The following is a 22,192-nucleotide window of genomic DNA, read 5'->3' as shown; positions in this document are numbered from 1 at the left end:
TGTACAGTTCCACATCTGCGTTTTGTTTTTGTTTTTTTTTACATTTTTCAAATATTTATAAGTTTGGTTACCTCAAAAAGATTCAACTTGGGTCAGTTTTACGTGCTGTGTGAAAACATTCCTACACATTTAGAGCACATTTCAGTCCACATTACACTTTATTATATTTCTACTTCTTCTGGTACCTTTAATAGTGTAGATCTTATTTTGCAGGTTGAAGAGAAGTCCATCCAGTCCTCCGTAATCCCGAATCATGAATGTGTTTTTGTCTTTGGGATCTGAGGCAAAAACCTTGAGTTTGGTTAAATTTAGATTCCCCACCTGATACAAACAGATTTATATCAGAGTTAGAAACTGGTTCATGGGAAAAATGAAGAAGATCTAAACAATAAAAGCATCTGTTTCTGATCTATTGTTCAACAGTTTCTGAAACCCGTCTATGGTTAGTATAAGGTGCAGTTACTACGATCTGAGGATCATCAATTAAATCCCAGGTCATTCAGCTTCTCCATCAGCAGCCGGAGTCTGAGAGAGAGAGAGTACAGTAGGGGGCGATCTTTCCCCTCATAACTCATTGTGATTGGTTGGTACAGGTGTCTGTTAGCTGATGTATCAGAGCTGGGGATTCTGCACACTGTGATGCTGCACTGATTGGTAGCATATGGAAAAGAGGCGGAGTCTGACTTCATGTGTATAGTCTTAGGAACATTTAACTGGTATTTACCGGTTCTCCAGTCATGTGACCCAGTTTAGTGCTACACTTTTAGGATTATTTCTCACAGCTGAATGTGTATCCTATGGAAATGTGTTACTGAGGTGAGCCACACAGATTCCTACAGACACTACTGACTCCAACTGACTAGACTTCCTGCTTCCTGCTTCTGTGCCGTTCAGACGCTTCTCTGATTAGCTCTGCTATCTCTGCTATCTTTCATACTTTTCTTTATTTTCAGATATTTTTGAGCTACAGGGTCTGAGTTCATTATTTAGATTAGCACTAGCACTACCATATTTTGTTTCTTTTTTTTTCTAGTTTCTTTTGGACATTTTATAGTAGAGCCATAGGCACAGGAATCAGAAAAGTTCCTGTAGAGTACTAAAGAAGAAATCTGCAAGATGCCTCCTTGTGTGGGTTCAGAGTGCCTGTGCTGCCAGAACTGCTACAATCTTCTACAAAGAATGACTGTTTTGGAAACAAATTTTCGGTCCTTGTTATCAGAGTTTAAGGACTGGCATTTCTGTGCGGTTCGAGGACCATCGGAGTGTGGGAGTGCTGCCAGCGGACAACGGGCAGGGATTTTAACAGAGCAGCGAGCAGTGGAGACGAACAGAACTGGACCAGCAGATCATGTGGACATCCCTAATGTGAGTACAGCTGAAAGATATGGGCAAAACCAGCAATGGGTTCGCATTGGAGCTAAACCCAAACGGCATGCCACATACAGCTCTGTAGTATCCTCCACTCCTCCTAACATAGCTCATCTGGCTAATGCTAATGCTAAAGCTATTGCTCGGAGATCAGAGCACAGAGCCAGAGGAAATCAGTTCCAGTCACTTAGTTTGCAAAATAGATTTGAGCCACTGCAAGACCTCAATGACTTTCCTAATACCAGCCAGTATGATACAGAAAGAACCAGAAGATTCAGCCATTCAAAACACCCCAGGAGAGCCACAGGGCTCCAGACTGGGGCCACAGCAGACACCCTTGTTTTGGGGGATGACTCTGTTCATGGCATGAAAAATAATCACAAACTCATTGTTCGATGTGAGCCAAACATCACCGTTTCTGAACTGAATGAGAAGCTTCCAGCACTACTGGCTGAATACAGAACAGTGAAACGGATCATTGTTCATGTTGGAAAGAACGATACAAGGAAAGAGGAGTCTGAGGTGTTAAAAAGGGACTTTAATGATCTTTTTACCACACTGCGCAAGTTCAACATCCAGACATTCATTAGTGGTCCTCTACCTGCAAGAGGCTGCAATATGTTCTCTAGGCTGCTGGCTTTAAACATATGGCTTCAGAAAACCTGCAGGTCAAACGGACTGAACTTCATTGACAATTTCAATCTGTTTTTTGGGAAGAGAGAGTTTTTCAGGAGAGATGGACTGCACACCAACAAGAGGGGAGTCAAATTCCTGTCAGAGAACTTCATTTTTTCTCTGTGCAACTTCTCTGTTCCCACTGGTGAAGACACGTGAGCTTTAACACCCAAGGACACTGTCTGCACTACAGAGACACAACATCCTCCCCCCACAGAGACTGCGGAGTTATCGGACGGGAGCCATGATCTGCTGTATCAGCTGCCGGAAACACCGCAACTGCATGAACACTCCACACCATCCTCCATCTCCACCTCATCATCATCATCCTCCATCTCCACCCCATCATCACCCCACCTGAACTTCCCAGCAACCATGAAGAAGCTGGTATCTGCAGGGACAAGACTGACGCTTTCTCTGTCAGCGAGTCCTCAGGTACAGCGGAAAATCAGCTCAACTTCTCCTCCACAGTCACCTACTGCCTCACGGACCCAGCAACCCCCATTCTCACCACCACTACACTCCCCAATCAAGGAGTTAGAAAAGGGGACCAAAATGAAGCCCAGTGAACATGAACATGAGGAAGTATTAAACAACCGCCCCCCCCCCACAACCCAAAAAGAAGAGACAAGCTCCTAAACCACCGGACAGACAGCTCCGCTCTCGACTTCTTCACCAGCAGGAGCCCCTCCCACCTCCCTCCACCATAAGGGAAGAGGCCGCCACAACTAATCCAGCAAACTGATATCTTTTGGGTCCGTGCTGCTACAGTGGTGAAGTCAGCAGTACATGTTTTCAAAACAAGTACAGACCCTGTGTGCCAGTTATCTCCCCCATTCCAGTTCTTATCAGAAGCAGAAAGAACAGAGAGTATAGGTCAGATAATGTGAATATATCCAACTTGCAGTATATAAATTGTAACCCACAGTCTTTGGAACAAAATGCACAGGTTATTAAGTTAGCTCTACTAAATATCAGATCTCTTACAAACAAGTCCTATCTAATTAATGATTTTATTACAAATTATGGGCTTGATTTTCTGTTTTTAACAGAGACATGGTTAAATTCATGTAGTGCTGAAAGTGTATTAATTCAGTCAGCTCCACCAAACTTTAACTTTTTAAATGTCTCACGTACCGGCAAGAAAGGTGGAGGTGTAGCTATGCTGTTTGATGATACTTTCCAATGCAAGCAGTTATCACTTGGTGACTTCACATCTTTTGAATATTTAGGTGCAGTTTTAAAAGGGACACCAAGAATATTACTAATAATTGTTTACAGGCCTCCAAGGTACAATGCTGATTTTATTGATGATTTTACAGATATGCTGTCTTTTATTTCTACTGAATTTGATCATTTTATTATTGCTGGTGATTTTAACATTCATATTGATAATCCCAAGGATAATTATGCCAGAGAACTCTATGATGTATTTGACTCTTTTGAACTCTCTCAGCATGTGACTGGAAGCACACACTGTCATGGTCACACCCTGGATTTGGTTATTTCGAAGGGTCTCAACATATCAGCCTCTATTAAGGATGTTGCACTGTCAGATCACTACTGTGTCTTCTTAGAAATGTGGACTTCAATACACAGTGAAGCCAGACAGATCAGGTACAAGAAAAGGCAGATAAATGACATGACAGCTGAACTTTTTGTGAGCAAAGTGTGCTCTGCACCATGCAAACCATCAGACTCTGTGGATACTCTGCTGGATAGTTTTAACTCAAAAACTGCTAGAGTTTTAGATGAGATTGCACCAGTTAGAGTTAAAACCATGCCATGCAAGCAGAAAGCACCATGGAGAAATGATGCTGCAGTTCAGCTCCAAAAGAGAGAATGCAGAAAGGCTGAGCGCAGATGGCGTAAAACCAAGCTTCACATTCACAAAGAAATGTTTAAAGATAGATTGCGTGATTACAATAAAATAATGTGCACATGTAGACAAACCTACTTCTCCAGCATTATTAACAATAATATTAACAATAGCAAAGTTCTTTTCACTGTGGTTGACAGACTAACTAACTCACCTATATATATGACCCCTGAGCTAGTTTCAACTGAGAGATGTAATGAGTTTGCTAAATTTTTAATACTAAAATCCACAATATCAGACAAGCCATCAGTACATCTCTATCCACCAAGGAGCCCATGTGCTCTCCAAAACCATGCAAAAGCATCATAGTCAACATGTGCCAGTTTAGCACTATTAATGAAGAAGTTTTAATTGATACAGTGAGTCACCTCAAATCATCCACCTGCAGTCTTGATACATTACCAACCAAGTTTTTAAAGAATGTTTTTTACTCAGTATCAGCAGACATTCTTCAAATTGTAAATACCTCACTCATGTCAGGTGTTTTCCCAAATGCATTAAAAACAGCCGTTGTGAAGCCTCTCTTAAAAAAGAAAAATTTAGATACAAACTTATTGAACAATTACAGACCAATCTCTAATCTACCATTCATTGGAAAAATAATTGAAAAAAATTGTCTTCAAGCAAGTTATGCACTTTCTGTCCATAAATAACTGTCTAGACCAATTTCAGTCAGGTTTCCGGCCCAATCATAGTACTGAGACTGCGCTTATTAAGGTTATCAATGACATTCGCTTAAACACAGACTCAGGAAAAATGTCTATTCTACTACTGCTGGATCTCAGTGCTGCTTTTGACACCATTGACCACAACATTCTCATAGATAGACTTGAGAACCGGGTTGGAATTTCTGGAACTGTCCTAAAATGGTTCAGTTCATACCTTCAAGGAAGGAAATACTTTGTGGAAATGGAAAATAATGTTTCTGAGACTGTGCCAGTGACCTGTGGTGTACCCCAGGGTTCAATTCTTGGGCCACTCTTATTTAATTTATATATGATTCCTCTGGGTGAACTCATGCGTGACTATGGGATATCTTACCACAGCTATGCAGATGACACTCAGATCTACATGGCCCTCTGCCCAAACAGCTATGGTCCCATTGACTCACTGTGTAAATGCCTTGAGCAGATAAATAAATGGATGGGACAGAACTTTCTGCAGTTAAATAAAGATAAAACAGAGATTATTTTATTTGGGAATAGTAATGAGAGGCACAGACTAGCTGCCTATCTGGATTCAAAAAGCCTGAAATCTAAAGAACTAGTGCGTAATCTTGGTGTACAAATGGACTCTGATCTCACTTTTAACAGTCACGTCAAAGCCGTCACCAAATCAGCATTTTATCACCTCAAGAACATCAATAAGATCAGAGATTTTCTGTCTAAATCAGACCTGGAGAAACTCATCCACGCCTTTATTTCTAGTAGGATTGATTACTGTAATGGACTCCTAACTGGACTCCCAAAAAAGACCATCAAACAGCTTCAGCTGATTCAGAATTCAGCAGCCAGAGTTCTGACTAGGAGTAAAAGAAGGGAGCACATCACCCCATCCTTAAATCCCTACACTGGATACCAGTCTGTTACAGAATAGACTTTAAGGTTCTGTTACTGGTCTATAAATGTGTTAATGGTGCAGGACCAGCATATTTATCTGATGTGCTCCAGCAGTATGAGCCGAGCAGAACTCTCAGATCATCAGGAACTGCTCAGTTAGAGCCGCCTAAAGTAAAAACTAAACACGGAGAGGCAGCGTTTAGCGTTTAGCTGCTACGCTGCTCTTAAATGGAACCAGTTAACAGAGAGCATTAGAAGAGCTCCAACACTAAACATGTTTAAATCCAGACTGAAAACCTACATGTTTGATCAGGCCTTTAGCTCAGCTTAAAACACTGCAGCTCCGCCCACTTTATTCTGTAACGGCACTTTAGTATCATGTTTTATTCATGCTTTATTCTTATTTTAATTTTATTTCCTATTCCTTGTTGTCCTTTTACATGTTTTTAATTTTAATTCTCTTTGTTTTAATCATGTTTGAATCAATCATGGTTTTTTCTTACTTTAGTTGTTTTTATTTCCATTTTTACTGTTATTCTATTCTTTGATTTCTCTGTGTATTTTCTAATTTGAAAAGCACTTTGAATGACCGTTGTGTATGAAAGGTGCTATATAAATGTCACGTCCTGGCCTTGTCTCATGTCTTTGTGTGTTTTCCCCACGTGACCTGTGCCCCTCTGTGTCTCCTGTCTCAGTAATTTTCCACCACGTGTCTCATTTGTAGCTCCGCCCCTTCCCCAGGTGTTTCCACTTCTAGTGTGTTTCCTGTTAGTATAAATATCCCTCCTCTGTCACTTGTCCTTCGTCGGTCTTTGCACTAACCCCTGTTGTTTGTCGTACCTCTGTTTCTTGTGTTCATTCCTGCGCTCCTTGGTTTCCTGCTCTGTGTTTATCCCGTCTTGTTTTAGTTCCTTGTTTATCTCGTTTACTCCTTGTTATTGTCTCTGCTTTGTTTTGTTCATAGTCTTGTTTCATTATTCATTTGTTTTCCTCGTATAGCCTCCCTCTTTGTTTGTAGTTTATATTTATCTGGTTTATTCTCGTGCTCCTTAGTTCCCTCCTTAGTGTATTTGTTTGTATATCTTTTGTTTATCCTTTGTTATTTTTAAGTTCCCTGTGTTTTCCCTAGTTTATTCCCTTGCCCTGTTTTAGTTTATCCTGCCCAGTTTTATAGTATCTCTTGTTTGTTTATGTTAGTTTTATATCACGTTGATTTTCTTATTCATTTCATTGTTCCGTGTTTACCCGTCTATTTGTTTATTTGTTGTTTAGTTATTAAATTCCTATTCTTACCTGCATTTACGTCATCTCCTCGTCTCCCTGCCTGGGTCAATCCTGACAATAAATACACTTGCCTTGCCTCAGTACACCTTCAGTTAGTTGGAGTGTTTTATTAATGCCGTGTTTTATTAAACTCACCCCGATAACAAAGCGTAAGATACGCTGATCTTCACATCTCTTTATAACATTTTGAGTGTTAAAATCAGTTGGAGCTCCATCTGTGATGATGACCAGAACCTTCGTAGCATCGGGATCTGCCCCACTGGACACATTATTGAAATGACTGACTCTACAAAAACAAACAACACAAAAAACTACGCTTAGTTCTTTCACTCGACTGATCGTACTGACTCTACTGTTTCTACTGACTCCACGGTAGTGACAGTAGTGATGGTACTGGAGGTAATGACATTGTTCTCTGTTGAATTAGGAGTCCACACCATTAGTAAAGTGCAGATTAGGATTACTCACAGGACGTAGTCGATGGCTCGGTGGGTGTTGGTGAGATGCTGCATGTGCTGCTCTTTATCCAGCTTCTGCTTAGCCGTTTTCTCCATGTAGTCTTTAAAGGTGAAAACAGTGCGATGATCCCCAGAAAACTGAACGGCAGCAAACTAAACCCAAACATAACAGAACCATCAGAACCAGTAGAACAATCAGAACCATCAGAATCATCAGAACCAGTAGAACAATCAGAACCATCAGAACATTTCAACAGCAGATCTAGCACAGAATTTACTGACAGCACTGACTACATCTGTCTGTACTGACAGCAGTGTTCAGAGAGTGTGCTGCTGCCCTCCACTACTCTCTCTCCCACCTGGAAAACAAAGACTCCTACATCAGGATGCTCTTTGTGGACTACAGTTCTGCCTTTAACACGGTCATTCCTCACAAACTCACAAACAAACTGTATGTACTCGGCCTGCACCCGACCCTTTGCAGCTGGCTGTTGGATTTCCTGACTGGCAGGCCTCAGTCTGTCAGGATTGGAGACAGGACTTCAGCCAGTATCACCACTTACACAGGCACCCCACAGGGATGTGTCCTCAGCCCTATCCTCTACACCCTGTTCACCCACGACTGTGTCGCTTCCCATAAGGACTTCATCCTGAAGACTCTACTGACACGTCTATACTGACATATAAACAGAATAAACAGTAGAAATTCTATAGGCTGATATTACTGACAGGACTAAAAATTACTACTGACATCAGTTATCCTTACTTTTTGCACATCAACTGGTGTTCACTGTCTATTCTGCTCTATTTTACAACACACACACACACACACACTAAAGACTGTACTTTTATATTTTTCATTTTGTTGTATTTATATGTATCATCAAATTTTATCTTTTTGTAACTTTGTGTACTATACACACCTGCTTCTGGCTGTCAAGAATTTCCCCTCGGGGATCAATAAAGTATCTATCTATCTATCTATCTATCTATCTATCTATCTATCTATCTATCTATCTATCTATCTACATTCATAGTACATTAGGATAATGTAGGATAGTGTAGGACAGGGTAGGATAGTGAAGGACAGTGTAGGACAGGGTAGGACAGTTTAGGACAGTGCAGGAAAGTGTAGGACAGTGCAGGACAGGGTAGGATAGTGCAGGACAGTGTAGGACAGTTTAGGACAGTGCAGGAAAGTGTAGGACAGTGCAGGACAGGGTAGGATAGTGCAGGACAGTGTAGGACAGGGTAGGATAGTGTAGGACAGTGTAGGAAAGTGTAGGAAAGTGTAGGACAGTGCAGGACAGGGTAGGATAGTGTAGGACAGGGTAGGACAGTGTAGGACAGTGCAGGAAAGTGTAGGACAGTGCAGGACAGGGTTGGACAGTGCAGGACAGGGTTGGACAGGGTAGGATAGTGTAGGACAGGGTTGGACAGTGTAAGACAGGGTAGGGTAGTGTAGGACAGTGTAGGATAGTGTAGGACAGGGTTGGACAGTGTAGGACGGGGTAGGATAGTGTAGGACAGTGTAGGACAGGGTAGGATAGTGTAGGACAGGGTTGGACAGTGTAAGACAGGGTAGGGTAGTGTAGGACAGTGTAGGACAGGGTAGGACAGGGTTGGACAGTGTAAGAAAGGGTAGGGTAGTGTAGGACAGTGTAGGATAGTGTAGGACAGGGTTGGACAGGGTTGGACAGTGTAGGACGGGGTAGGATAGTGTAGGACAGTGTAGGACGCGGTAGGATAGTGTAGGACAGTGTAGGATAGTACAGGACAGGGTAGGACTGGGTAGGATAGTGTAGGACAGGGTAGGATAGTGTAGGACAATGTAGTACAGCGTAGGATAGTGTAGGACAATGTAGGACAGGGTAGGATAGTGTAGGACAGGGTAGGATAGTGTAGGACAAGGTAGGACAGGGTAGGATAGTGTAGGACAAGGTAGGACAGTGTAGGATATTGTATGATAGTGTAGGACAGTGTAGGATTGTGCAGGACAGTGTAGGACAGGGTATGACAGTGTAGGATATTGTAGGATAGTGTAGGACAGTGTAGGATGTTGTAGGATAGTGTAGGACAGTGTAGGACAGTGTAGGATTGTGCAGGACAGGGTAGGATAGTGTAGGATAGTGTAGGACAGGGTAGGATAGTGTAGGACAGTGTAAGACATGGTAGGACAGTTTAGGACAGTGCAGGAAAGTGTAGGACAGTGCAGGACAGGGTAGGATAGTGTAGGACAGTGTAGGACAGGGTAGGATAGTGTAGGACAGTGTAGGAAAGTGTAGGACAGTGCAGGACAGGGTAGGATAGTGTAGGATTGTGTAGGACAGTGTAGGACAGGTTAGGACAGTGTAGGACAGTGTAGGATAGTGTAGGACTGTGCAGGACAGGGTAGGCCTGTGCAGGACAGGGTAGGATAGTGTAGGACAGTTCAGGACAGGGTAGGATAGTGTAGGACAGAGTAGGATAGTGTAGGACTGTGCAGGACAGGGTAGGACAGTGTAGGACAGGGTAGGATAGTGTAGGACAGTGTAGGACAGGGTAGGATAGTGTAGGACAGTGTAGGACAGGGTAGGATAGTGTAGGACATGGTAGGACAGTTTAGGACAGTGCAGGAAAGCGTAGGACAGTGCAGGAAAGTGTAGGACAGTGCAGGACAGGGTAGGATAGTGTAGGACAGTGTAGGACAGGGTAGGATAGTGTAGGACAGTGTAGGAAAGTGTAGGACAGTGCAGGACAGGGTAGGATAGTGCAGGACAGTGTAGGACAGGGTAGGATAATGTAGGATTGTGTAGGACAGTGTAGGACAGAGTAGGATAGTGTAGGATAGTGTAGGACAGGGTAGGACAGTGTAGGACAGGTTAGGACAGTGTAGGATAGTGTAGGATAGTTTAGGACAGGGTAGGACAGGGTAGGATAGTGTAGGATAGTGTAGGATAATGTAGGATAGTGTAGGACAGTGAATGACAGGGTAGGATTGAGTAGGACTGTGTAGGACTGTGCAGGACAGTGTAGGACAGGTTAGGACAGTGTAGGATATTGCAGGACTGTCATGCGAATAAGTTAATAACTAGTTCAGCAGACTGATATGAGCAATAGTGAAAAGTAGTCAATAAAAATGTCTCTTAAATTGAGGGAGACGAATCAGAGAGTACAGACCGTAATGGTGGAGTTTTGAAGTTGTGTAATAATATCCCATATGAACTTTTTATTCAATTTAAAATCAGATGACTTCATGCTGGAGGAGCCGTCGAATAGGAAGACCAGGTTAACCGGACCTTTTGTGCACTCTGCAGAAATACAAAAAAACTTTTAAATATGCAAATCTGATAATTATCATTAGAAAAATGCTGTAAAGAACATATCTGGATATTCTATAATTCAGGAAGGTTCAGTTCGGGTCCTGGAGATCTAGAACCTTGGAGAGTTCAGACCCAGCACTCCTCACAATAATATTTAGAGTCTCCTGAAGACCTTCATTACCTGGATCAGGTGTGTTGGATTGGGGTTGAAGGTAAACTCCACAGAGTGGTAGATTTCCAGGACCAGAAATCAGCAACCCTGCTTCAGTTGTTGAGGTAAATTTGAAAAAACTCTTTCTATATTTTTGGTCTGTAAAGTTAAGTAACTAAAACTTTTGAGTTGAAGCACAAACTGAGGCATTCATTGGTCATAGTTGAGATTCTACCTGTCATTATTTATGACAAAAAGCTCTAAAAGTCAGAAATCCCATAATGCATCACATCGTTAAAAAGGGCAGTTTAGAGGGGAAAGAACTGATTAGTGGTACCTTGAACGCCAACGTTGTTCTTGCTGGTGGTTTGCAGTTTGCTGTTAAAATTGTAGCAGATTCCGCTCAGATGTGAGTTTCCATCACAGTCTCGAGTAACACTGGGACTGCAGCTCTAAATCACAACAACAAGAACGGAACAGGTCCAAACACAGTTAGCATGAATGATGGAAACCGGAAAATTCTGTTTTTTTGTGGGTTTGTCAAAGTATAGCATTATATTACAAGAAAATGACATTTACTCAAATGTCAATACTTCTAATGTCATTCACAGTTAAGAGTGGTAGTATCAGTTCTGCTTCAGGAGAACCATTGCCCTGTGTTCTGCATTGTAAAAATTTAAAGGTATTTTCCCAAACAGAAAGCCTAGTTTTGGACTACACAGCATTTTGAATAGAGATTCTCCACTGAAAGAAAAAATAGAGTATGTCTGGGCTTCATTATTGTCTACAAAACATTCTCTTATAGTTCTAATCTGAAGCTTACGGTCAGGACAGGAGAAGGGGTGGAGCTCGCTGCCAAGGACATCCCAAAGAACCGGGCATCCTCAGAATCTGTGGATCAATAGAAATGATTAGACTGATTGAATTGATTAGAATGTTGGGAGTAGAGGCAGGTGAGGGCACAGCACTGGGTTTCAGTAGTAAACACTGTAGGTACAGTAGGTAAGGAGGTGATGGAGGTGTTGGTACCTTGCCGGTTCAGTTGAGTGCAGTTAACTGTATTTACTGCACAGCTGTACACTGCTCCTGACTGGTTTGAGGTTAACGGAGCGCTAACGAGAATTCTGCCAAACAGACAAACCAATTAACCAATTAACAATTATATCAATGATCTTATTAACCTATCATACAATAAATCTACTACCATATACTGATGGTTAATTACAGTAAAAGGGGACTCTTGCTGGAGCTGTACTCACTGTTTGTGTGAATCGGACTGATATTGAAGAACCTGGTAACCAAAGAAATCCTCCTGACTCCCGGAGAAGATCACTGGATCTGTGACGTCGATGTTAAAACCATCTGACAATGATAGAGCTGAACACACACAAAAACACTATTAATATCCATAAATATTACAAAATCCCTGCTTCTCCATCAGCAGCCGGAGTCTGAGAGAGAGAGAGAGAGAGAGAGAGTACAGTAGGTCATGCTGTTTCTCCATCAGCAGCAAGAGTCTGAGAGAGAGAGAGAGAGAGAGAGAGAGTACAGTAGGTCATGCTGTTTCTCCATCAGCAGCCGGAGTCTGAGAGAGAGAGAGAGAGAGAGAGAGAGAGTACAGTAGGTCATGCTGTTTCTCCATCAGCAGCCGGAGTCTGAGAGAGAGAGAGAGAGAGAGAGAGAGAGAGAGAGAGAGTACAGTAGGTCATGCTGTTTCTCCATCAGCAGCCGGAGTCTAAGAGAGAGAGAGAGAGTACAGTAGATCATGCTGTTTCTCCATCAGCAGCCGGAGTCTGAGAGAGAGACTACAGTGGGTCATAATGCACAAAACACTGATATTTTTCCACTTTGATTCATAAAAATATCACCAGCAGATCTACTGTTACATTCAGGAGAATCAGAGCCACAGGAATGTCCGATTGGGAGCAGGAAGGAGACAAGGAGAGCGGACACAAATTTAGGAAGTGCAACCTCAGATTAGGGACACGGGTACAAAGGGGACTAGGGGCAGGAAAAAGGAAAAACCTGGGATCGGGTAACAAGGGGAGATGTGCAGAGGAGGGTCGGTAAACACAGAGACAGAGACCAGAGGGACACAAAACATGACGAGAAACTAGAACTTACCTTTCTGTAAATAATATGTGATAAGAAACCTGTTCTCAGACTCAGAAAAGAAAAGTCCAGAATGTGTCTCTATTCTTGGAGTGCATTTTTGTCCTGCAGCAAAATGAGTGACATATTCCCCTCAGATTCCTTTTATTAGTGTTTATAAATAAGAGTTAATCTACAGGTACAGTAGATACAGAATCACCAGCACTGTAATCTGTTGTACCCATACTGCTCTGTAATTAATCTACAGTTACAGTAGATACAGAATCACCAGCACTGTAATCTGTTGTACCCATACTGCTCTGTAATTAATCTACAGTTACAGTAGATACAGAATCACCAGCACCGTAATCTGTTGTACCCATACTGCTCTGTAATTAATCTACAGTTACAGTAGATACAGAATCACCAGCACCGTAATCTTTTGTACCCGTACTGCTCTGTAATTAGTCTACAGATACAGTAGATACAGAATCATCAACACTGTAATCTGTTGTATCCGTACTGCTCTGTAATTAATCTACAGTTACAGTAGATACAGAATCACCAGCACTGTAATCTGTTGTACCCGTACTGCTCTGTAATTAATCTACAGTTACAGTAGATACAGAATCACCAGCACTGTAATCTGTTGTACCCATACTGCTCTGTAATTAATCTACAGTTACAGTAGATACAGAATCACCAGCACCATAATCTGATGTACCCGTACTGCTCTGTAATTAATCTACAGTTACAGTAGATACAGAACCACCAGCACTGTAATCTGTTGTACCCGTACTGCTCTGTAATTATTCTACAGTTACAGTAGATACAGAATCACCAGCACCGTAATCTGTTGTACCTGTACTGCTCTGTAATTAATCTACAGTTACAGTAGATACAGAATCACCAGCACCATAATCTGATGTACCCGTACTGCTCTGTAATTAATCTACAGTTACAGTAGATACAGAATCACCAGCACCGTAATCTGTTGTTCCCGTACTGCTCTGTAATTAATCTACAGTTACAGTAGATACAGAAACACCAGCACCATAATCTGATGTACCCGTACTGCTCTGTAATTAATCTACAGTTACAGTAGATACAGAATCACCAGCACCGTAATCTGTTGTACCCGTACTGCTCTGTAATTAATCTACAGTTACAGTAGATACAGAATCACCAGCACTGTAATCTGTTGTACCCGTACTGCTCTGTAATTAATCTACAGTTACAGTGGATACAGAATCACCAGCACTGTAATCTGTTGTACCTGTACTGCTCTGTAATTCATCTACAGTTACAGTAGATACAGAATCACCAGCACTGTAATCTGTTGTACCCGTACTGCTCTGTAATTAATCTACAGTTACAGTAGATACAGAATCACCAGCACTGTAATATGTTGTACCCATACTGCTCTGTAATTAATCTACAGTTACAGTAGATACAGAATCACCAGCACCGTAATCTGTTGTACCCATACTGTAATTAATCTACAGTTACAGTAGATACAGAATCACCAGCACTGTAATCTGTTGTACCCATACTGCTCTGTAATTAATCTACAGTTACAGTAGATACAGAATCACCAGCACCGTAATCTGTTGTACCCATACTGCTCTGTAATTAATCTACAGTTACAGTAGATACAGAACCACCAGCACTGTAATCTGTTGTACCCGTACTGCTCTGTAATTAATCTACAGTTACAGTAGATACAGAATCACCAGCACTGTAATCTGTTGTACGCATACTGCTCTGTAATTAATCTACAGTTACAGTAGATACAGAATCACCAGCACTGTAATCTGTTGTACCCGTACTGCTCTGTAATTAATCTACAGTTACAGTAGATACAGAATCACCAGCACCGTAATCTGTTGTACCCGTACTGCTCTGTAATTAATCTACAGTTACAGTAGATACAGAATCACCAGCACTGTAATCTGTTGTACCCATACTGCTCTGTAATTAATCTACAGTTACAGTAGATACAGAATCACCAGCACTGTAATCTGTTGTACCCATACTGCTCTGTAATTAATCTACAGTTACAGTAGATACAGAATCACCAGCACTGTAATCTGTTGTACCCGTACTGCTCTGTAATTAATCTACAGTTACAGTAGATACAGAATCACCAGCACTGTAATCTGTTGTACCCATACTGCTCTGTAATTAATCTACAGTTACAGTAGATACAGAATCACCAGCACTGTAATCTGTTGTACCCATACTGCTCTGTAATTACTCTACAGTTACAGTAGATACAGAATCACCAGCACTGTAATCTGTTGTACCCATACTGCTCTGTAATTAATCTACAGTTACAGTAGATACAGAATCACCAGCACTGTAATCTGTTGTACCCATACTGCTCTGTAATTAATCTACAGTTACAGTAGATACAGAATCACCAGCACCGTAATCTGTTGTACCCGTACTGCTCTGTAATTAATCTACAGTTACAGTAGATACAGAATCACCAGCACCGTAATCTGTTGTACCCGTACTGCTCTGTAATTACTCTACAGTTACAGTAGATACAGAATCACCAGCACCGTAATCTGTTGTACCCGTACTGCTCTGTAATTAATCTACAGTTACAGTAGATACAGAATCACCAGCACTGTAATCTGTTGTACCCGTATTGCTGCGTGATGCTCCTGTACATCACCAAGGAGAGATGGATTGCAGCACAACACCTCTTCTTTTAATTCTTTTTTCTTTTCGTTGTGTTCCTCTGACTGAGCCTTGGTTCCTCCTAAGGTTTCTGCCTCTTAATATAAGGGAGTTTTCCCCTCGCACATTATTGACATTTCTGTGCTGCTCGTAAGAGGCGTGGACCTGTTTTCTCTGTAAAGCTGCTTTGTGCTATTTTTATCTGTATACGGAAATCTTATTGAATTGAATAAAGTTCCTGTAATTGTTCTGAATAAAGTCAGCCAACTGGACCATGATTCAGCTGATTCAGACCCAAAACATCCCTATTGACCAGATCAGATCAAATTCTGCTGCAATAATCTGGACTGTGGTTCAGAACTCATGTAGTTTTGGTTCAGAAGGTCTGAAAGTTTGGTTAGCACACATTTATACCGGGAAACACCTGAACATAAAGGTTCTGATCAGAGGGATCCACGGCTGAGAGTATCAGAGTGATATCGGACTATAAGAGTGAACAGAATTCTAGAATTTCCCCTCAGGGATCAATAAAGTATCTATCTATCTATCTATCTATCTATCTATCTATCTATCTATCTATCTATCTATCTATCTATCTATCTATCTATCTATCTATCTATCTATCTATCTATCTATCTATCTATCTATCTATCTATCTATCTATCTATCTATCAGCTGGCAGAGTTCCAGCGGCGAAAGTAAAGCATTAAGTAATAAAAGTGTAGAACGCTGTAGACGGTACAGAGTCAGTTACACGAGGAAACAGGTTGCATTTTAACATATTGGTGGTTAGCTCATACAGGAAGTGGTGAATTTAAACACGCAAAACAGAGATTAAAGCTCTCAGCACTGAATTACCTTCAAAATGAATTATGAATCGAAATGTTCAATTTAATTTATAAACACATAAAAATCAGAATTCAATCTCTTACCCCAGCCAGCCCAGACCACCAGAACCAGCACCTCCATCGCCTCTTCAACTGCCAACTGTCCTCCGCACTGATCTCTCACTCCTGCTCTCACTCCTGCTCTCACTCCTGCTCTCACTCCTGCTCTCACTCCTGCTCTCACTCTCTCTCTCACTCCTGCTCTCACTCTCTCTCTCACTCCTGCTCTCACTCCTACTCTCACTCTCTCTCTAACTCCTGCTCTCACTCCTGTTCTCACTCTCTCTCTCTCACTCCTGCTCTCACTCCTGCTCTCACTCCTGTTCTCACTCTCTCTCTCTCTCTCACTCCTGCTCTCACTCCTACTCTCACTCCTACTCTCACTCCTGCTCTCACTCTCTCTCTCACTCCTGCTCTCACTCCTGCTCTCACTCCTACTCTCACTTCTGTTCTCACTCTCTCTCACTCTCTCTCTCACTCCTGCTCTCACTCCTGCTCTCACTCCTACTCTCACTCCTGCTCTCACTCCTGCTCTCACTCTCTCTCTCACTCCTGCTCTCACTCCTGCTCTCACTCTCTCTCTCACTCTCTCTCTCACTCCTGCTCTCACTCCTGCTCTCACTCCTACTCTCACTTCTGTTCTCACTCTCTCTCACTCTCTCTCTCACTCCTGCTCTCACTCCTACTCTCACTCCTACTCTCACTCCTGCTCTCACTCTCTCTCTCACTCCTGCTCTCACTCCTGCTCTCACTCCTACTCTCACTTCTGTTCTCACTCTCTCTCACTCTCTCTCTCACTCCTGCTCTCACTCCTGCTCTCACTCCTGCTCTCACTCCTACTCTCACTCCTGCTCTCACTCCTGCTCTCACTCTCTCTCTCACTCCTACTCTCACTCCTGCTCTCACTCCTACTCTCACTCTCTCTCTCACTCCTGCTCTCACTCTCTCTCACACTCCTACTCTCACTCCTGCTCTCACTCCTACTCTCACTCCTGCTCTCACTCCTGCTCTCACTCTCTCTCTCACTCCTGCTCTCACTCCTGCTCTCACTCTCTCTCACACTCCTGCTCTCACTCTCTCTCTCACTCCTACTCTCACTCCTACTCTCACTCCTGCTCTCACTCTCTCTCACACTCCTGCTCTCACTCTCTCTCTCACTCCTACTCTCACTCCTACTCTCACTCCTGCTCTCACTCTCTCTCTAACTCTTGCTCTCACTCCTGCTCTCACTCTCTCTCTCACTCCTGCTCTCACTCCTGCTCTCACTCCTGCTCTCACTCCTGCTCTCACTCTCTCTCTCTCACTCCTGCTCTCACTCACTCTCTCACTCCTACTCTCACTCCTGCTCTCACTCTCTCTCTCACTCCTGCTCTCACTCTGTCTCTCACTCCTGCTCTCACTCTCTCTCTCACTCCTGCTCTCACTCTCTCTCTCACTCCTGCTCTCACTCTCTCTCTCACTCCTGCTCTTACTCCGTTTTCTCACTCCTGCTCTCACACTCTGGCTGCATCTAGAAACTTTTCCTACTCCTCCTCTCCTACCCCGGAAAAAGGAGGAGGAATCGAGGAGAGGAGAGGAGGAGGAGGAACGGAAGGAAGGAGCTGTAATTGGGGAAATGGGACAGCTGATCCTTTTAGATAGGATGTTTATTACCGATGAACTGAGCCAATCACAATGCTCACTTTCAGCACATGCCAGATACTGCCCAGCCAATCACAGTTTCTGGATCGAGCTCTGCATACACAAATAAAAACGAGAGATCAATAAACACAATTCCAAATTCTAGAGATCATAACTTTGACAAACATATTAAACTTCAAAGCACAGCCAGATTAACCTTCTGTTAGTAAGAAACAATAAACATATATTCTGTGCGATGAATGCTTGTGTGAGATATCCTTATAGAGGAATGAATTAATTAATTACTGATATGGTTTAGATTACACAGATTCATATATATTTTTTATGATAGAACTTTTAACAGCTCTGATTGTAAATTAAACTTAAAAAAGTGTTTAATAGTTGTGTAGGTTTGCTCACAGCAATGTGTATGCAGTAATCTCATGTTCTACAACAGTTTACAGCTGCTCTTTACAAACTGTTAAAACAATGTTAGCTCTGTTTTCGCTGCTCTGTGGGCTCGGGTGCAGTGATGTCATTTGAACATTCCTAAAAGTATTTTGGGGTTTCTGGATGCCGCCTCTCTCTTTCTCTCTCTCGCTCTCTCGCTGTAACTCACTCCTCTCACACCCTCTCCGTGTGGTTGAGGTGCGGCTGCAGATGATCAGTGTTGACATCTTTTTGTCTCAGTGTAAAAAAAAAGCGACATGTTCTCGTAAAACAACCCTCAGATCACCAGACTACACCACCTCAAAAAACGGCCAATCAGCAGCAAGCATCCAGAGCTTTAAGGGTATGTTCACCAAGTTTAAACTCTAGGAGTCAGTTTCCCAAACGAGGATTAAGCCTAGTCTTGAGCTGCACAGCATTAAATAAGGATTTTCCTTCAAAAGCAGAGATTAATCTAGACACAGTAAGGACTTGCTTCAGGGCTAAACAGCCTCCGTCCACCAGAGGGGGCCAATGAGGGGCTTCTGGAGGCAATCAAGCCTAACCAGCAACACGTGTGCCCTGGTTTTAAAAGAGAGAAAAAAAGTTCCTTGGAAAGCCAGCTTGCCTTCAGCTTCCTCAGTTTTTTCCTACCAAACCCCCACATACCTGTCTTGCTAGTTTACCAGGAAAACTCTAAAACCACCCAAACTGCCTAAACTACATAAAAATTACCCAAAACACCAAAACTATAAAACCACACAAACTATCAAAACTGCCTAAACTACCCCAAACTACCCAAAACACCCAAACTATAAAACCACCCAAACTACCTAAACCACCTAAACGACTTAATTTACCCCAAACACCAACACTATAAAAAAAACTACCTAAACTACCCAAAACACCCAAACTCTAAACCACCCAATTTACCTAAATCACCTAAACTACTTAAATTAGCCCACACACCATCACTATAAAACCACCCAAACTACCTAAACCACTTAAACAACTTAACTGACCCCAAACACCAACACTATAAAAAAACCAAACTACCTAAATTACCCAAAACACCAAAACTATAAAACCACACAAACTACCTAAACCACCTAAACAACTTAATTGACCCCAAACACCAACACTACCTAACTACCTAAACTACCCAAAACACCCAAACTCTAAACCACCCAATTTACCTAAATCACCTAAACTACTTAAATTAGCCCACACACCATCACTATAAAACCACCCAAACTGCCAAACTAAATAAAAATTACCCAAAACACCAAAACTATAAAACCACCCAAAAGCAGCATTGTTCTTCAGGGATAAGTTGTTTGCCCAACATAACAAACAAAACGTAAATAACTAGGGCCCAATGCAATAACTAAACTATCAAAGAAAAATATAAATTAAATACAATCCTGACCTACCTCCCTCTCTAACAAAAACAGGATAAAAAGTGATCAAATAAACAGGGCCTTATTCCCTACACTGCTAATCAGGCTTGCTTTTAAAGTGATATAAAAAAACAATAATAATAATAAGAGAGCTAGATTAAGTATAACAAGGAAAGATCTTACAACTACATGGTATACACAAGCAAACACTCTTGGCAGTTTGTCTGGCTGGCGGTGCGGGAGTGAAAAAGATATCATCTGCGCAGCCGAAACAGTCAGGTTTTGTAGCCGTGGGAAATTTCTCTTCCACCAATCAACAACATCCACGTCACACAAAGACGGCCCTCACTCCAATGACCTGTCACTCAAAAGAAAAACACAAGAGGGGAGAAAAAAGAAACATCCAATAATGCTCAAACCCCCCACCACCAAAATATCTCTATCCGTAACACCAAACTACCTAAACTACCCAAAACTCTAAAAACACCCAAACTACCTAAACTACCAAAAACACCAAAACTATAAAATCCCTCAAACTGCCTAAACGACTCAAAATAACAAAACTCCAAAACCATCCAAACCACCCAAAATGGTAAAACCACCCAAATTACATAAACTACTTAAATTACCCAAAACACCAAAACTATAGAACCACCCAGACTTCCAAACTACCTAAACTACCCAAAACACCAAAACTATAAAACCACCCACACTGCCAAACTATCTAACCCCCAAAACACAAACAAAAAACAACTCTTAAACCACCTAAACTACTTAAACTACCCAAAACACCAAAACTAAAAAACACCTAAACTACATAAACTACCGAAAAATCTAAAACCACACAAACTACCTAAACCATCTAAACGACTAAAACACCAACACTATAAAACCACCTAAACTACACAAACTACCTAAACTACCCAAAGCACAAAAACTATAAAACCACCAAAATTGACAAACTACTTTAACTACTCCAAACACCAAAACTATAAAGCCACCTAAACTGTCTAAACTACACAAAACTATAAAACCACCCAAACTACACAAACTACCTAAACTTCCCAAAGCACAAAAACTATAAAACCACCTAAACTATCTAAACAACCCAAAACACCAAAACTACAAAGCCACCCAAACTATCTAAACTACCTAAATGATCCAAAACTATAAAAACCACCCAAACTACTTAAACTACTTTAATTTTGATATCTTGGATATAGTATATATATGGTATTTGGTTTTGTATTTTTTATGGTATTTAATACAGGAATTTTATGTATTTGGTATGGTATTTATATGGTATTTGATATAGTATTTCATATGGTGTTTGAAATGGCATGCAATTTATATGGTATTTGATATGGTATTTATAAAGGTATTGGTATGGTATTTATATGGTATTGGTATGGTATTTATATGGTATTGGTATGGTATTTATATGGTATTTATATGGTATTGGTATGGTATTTATATGGTATTGGTATGGTATTTATATGGTATTTATATGATATTGGTATGGTATTTATATGGTATTTATATGGTATTGGTATGGTATTTATATGGTATTGGTATGGTATTTATATGGTATTGGTATGGTATTTATATGGTATTTATATGGTATTGGTATGGTATTTATAAGGTATTGGTATGGTATTTATATGGTATTTATATGGTATTGGTATGGTATTTATATGGTATTGGTATGGTATTTATATGGTATTGGTATGGTATTTATATGGTATTTATATGGTATTTATATGGTATTGGTATGGTATTTATATGGTATCTGAATGCTTTTTGTATTTGTATGCTTATAGTATTTGATTTTGTATGGGAATTCTCACCAAAGGCGACGAGTCAGCATACAGAGAGGAGGTGCAGCGGCTGACAGACTGGTGTACAGTCAACAACCTTCACCTGAATGTGGACAAGAAAAAGGAAATGGTTGTTGACTTCAGGAGAGCACAACACACCCACTCTCCACTCAACATCGACGGGTCCTCTGTGGAGATTGTTAAGAGCACCAAGTTCCTTGGTGTCCACTTAGCAGATAACCTCACCTGGACCCTGAACACCAGCTCTACAGCCAAGAAAGCCCAGCAGCGTCTCTACTTCCTCCGGAAGCTGAGAAAGGCCCGTCTCCCTCCACCCATCCTCACACTCTTCTATAGAGGGACCATTGAGAGCATCCTGAGCAGCTGCATCACTGCCTGGTTTGGGACCTGCACCGTCTCTGACCGCAAGACCCTCCAGCGTATTGTGAGGACAGCTGAGAGGATCATCGGCGTCTCTCTCCCCTCCATCACGGACATTTACACCACCCGCAGCATCCGCAAAGCAACCAGCATTGTGAACGACCCCACCCATCCCTCACACGAACTGTTCTCCCTCCTGCCTT

The 22,192-nt window shown here is 41.7% G+C and overlaps 3 protein-coding genes across 6 annotated transcripts in view; 1 reads left to right on the top strand and 2 right to left on the bottom strand.

Moving 5' to 3' along the window:
* The window catches only part of LOC125785589 (integrin alpha-X-like), a 29,900-nt gene extending 13,359 nt beyond the window's left edge, over positions 1 to 16,541 (bottom strand). Inside the window, exons 1-9 of the mRNA XM_049469452.1 lie at positions 16,388 to 16,541; positions 11,936 to 12,053; positions 11,706 to 11,800; positions 11,500 to 11,567; positions 11,014 to 11,128; positions 10,383 to 10,513; positions 7,234 to 7,376; positions 6,901 to 7,051; positions 186 to 321 (exon numbers count right to left, since the gene is read on the bottom strand). Of these exons, the coding sequence (XP_049325409.1) occupies positions 186 to 321; positions 6,901 to 7,051; positions 7,234 to 7,376; positions 10,383 to 10,513; positions 11,014 to 11,128; positions 11,500 to 11,567; positions 11,706 to 11,800; positions 11,936 to 12,053; positions 16,388 to 16,424 (994 nt within the window). The 5' untranslated portion in view covers positions 16,425 to 16,541. The remainder of the gene's footprint in view (positions 1 to 185; positions 322 to 6,900; positions 7,052 to 7,233; positions 7,377 to 10,382; positions 10,514 to 11,013; positions 11,129 to 11,499; positions 11,568 to 11,705; positions 11,801 to 11,935; positions 12,054 to 16,387) is intronic.
* Positions 1 to 22,192, bottom strand: part of LOC125785590 (integrin alpha-X-like) — an 87,025-nt gene that overhangs the window by 29,266 nt on the left and 35,567 nt on the right. The gene's annotated exons all lie outside the window — the stretch shown is intronic.
* Positions 1 to 22,192, top strand: part of LOC125785591 (tyrosine-protein kinase-like otk) — a 44,921-nt gene that overhangs the window by 17,175 nt on the left and 5,554 nt on the right. The gene's annotated exons all lie outside the window — the stretch shown is intronic.

The sequence above is a fragment of the Astyanax mexicanus genome, chromosome 21 (genome assembly GCF_023375975.1).
Source record: "Astyanax mexicanus isolate ESR-SI-001 chromosome 21, AstMex3_surface, whole genome shotgun sequence".
Taxonomy (NCBI): domain Eukaryota; kingdom Metazoa; phylum Chordata; class Actinopteri; order Characiformes; family Acestrorhamphidae; genus Astyanax; species Astyanax mexicanus.
This window is presented reverse-complemented; position numbering and strand designations above follow the sequence as displayed.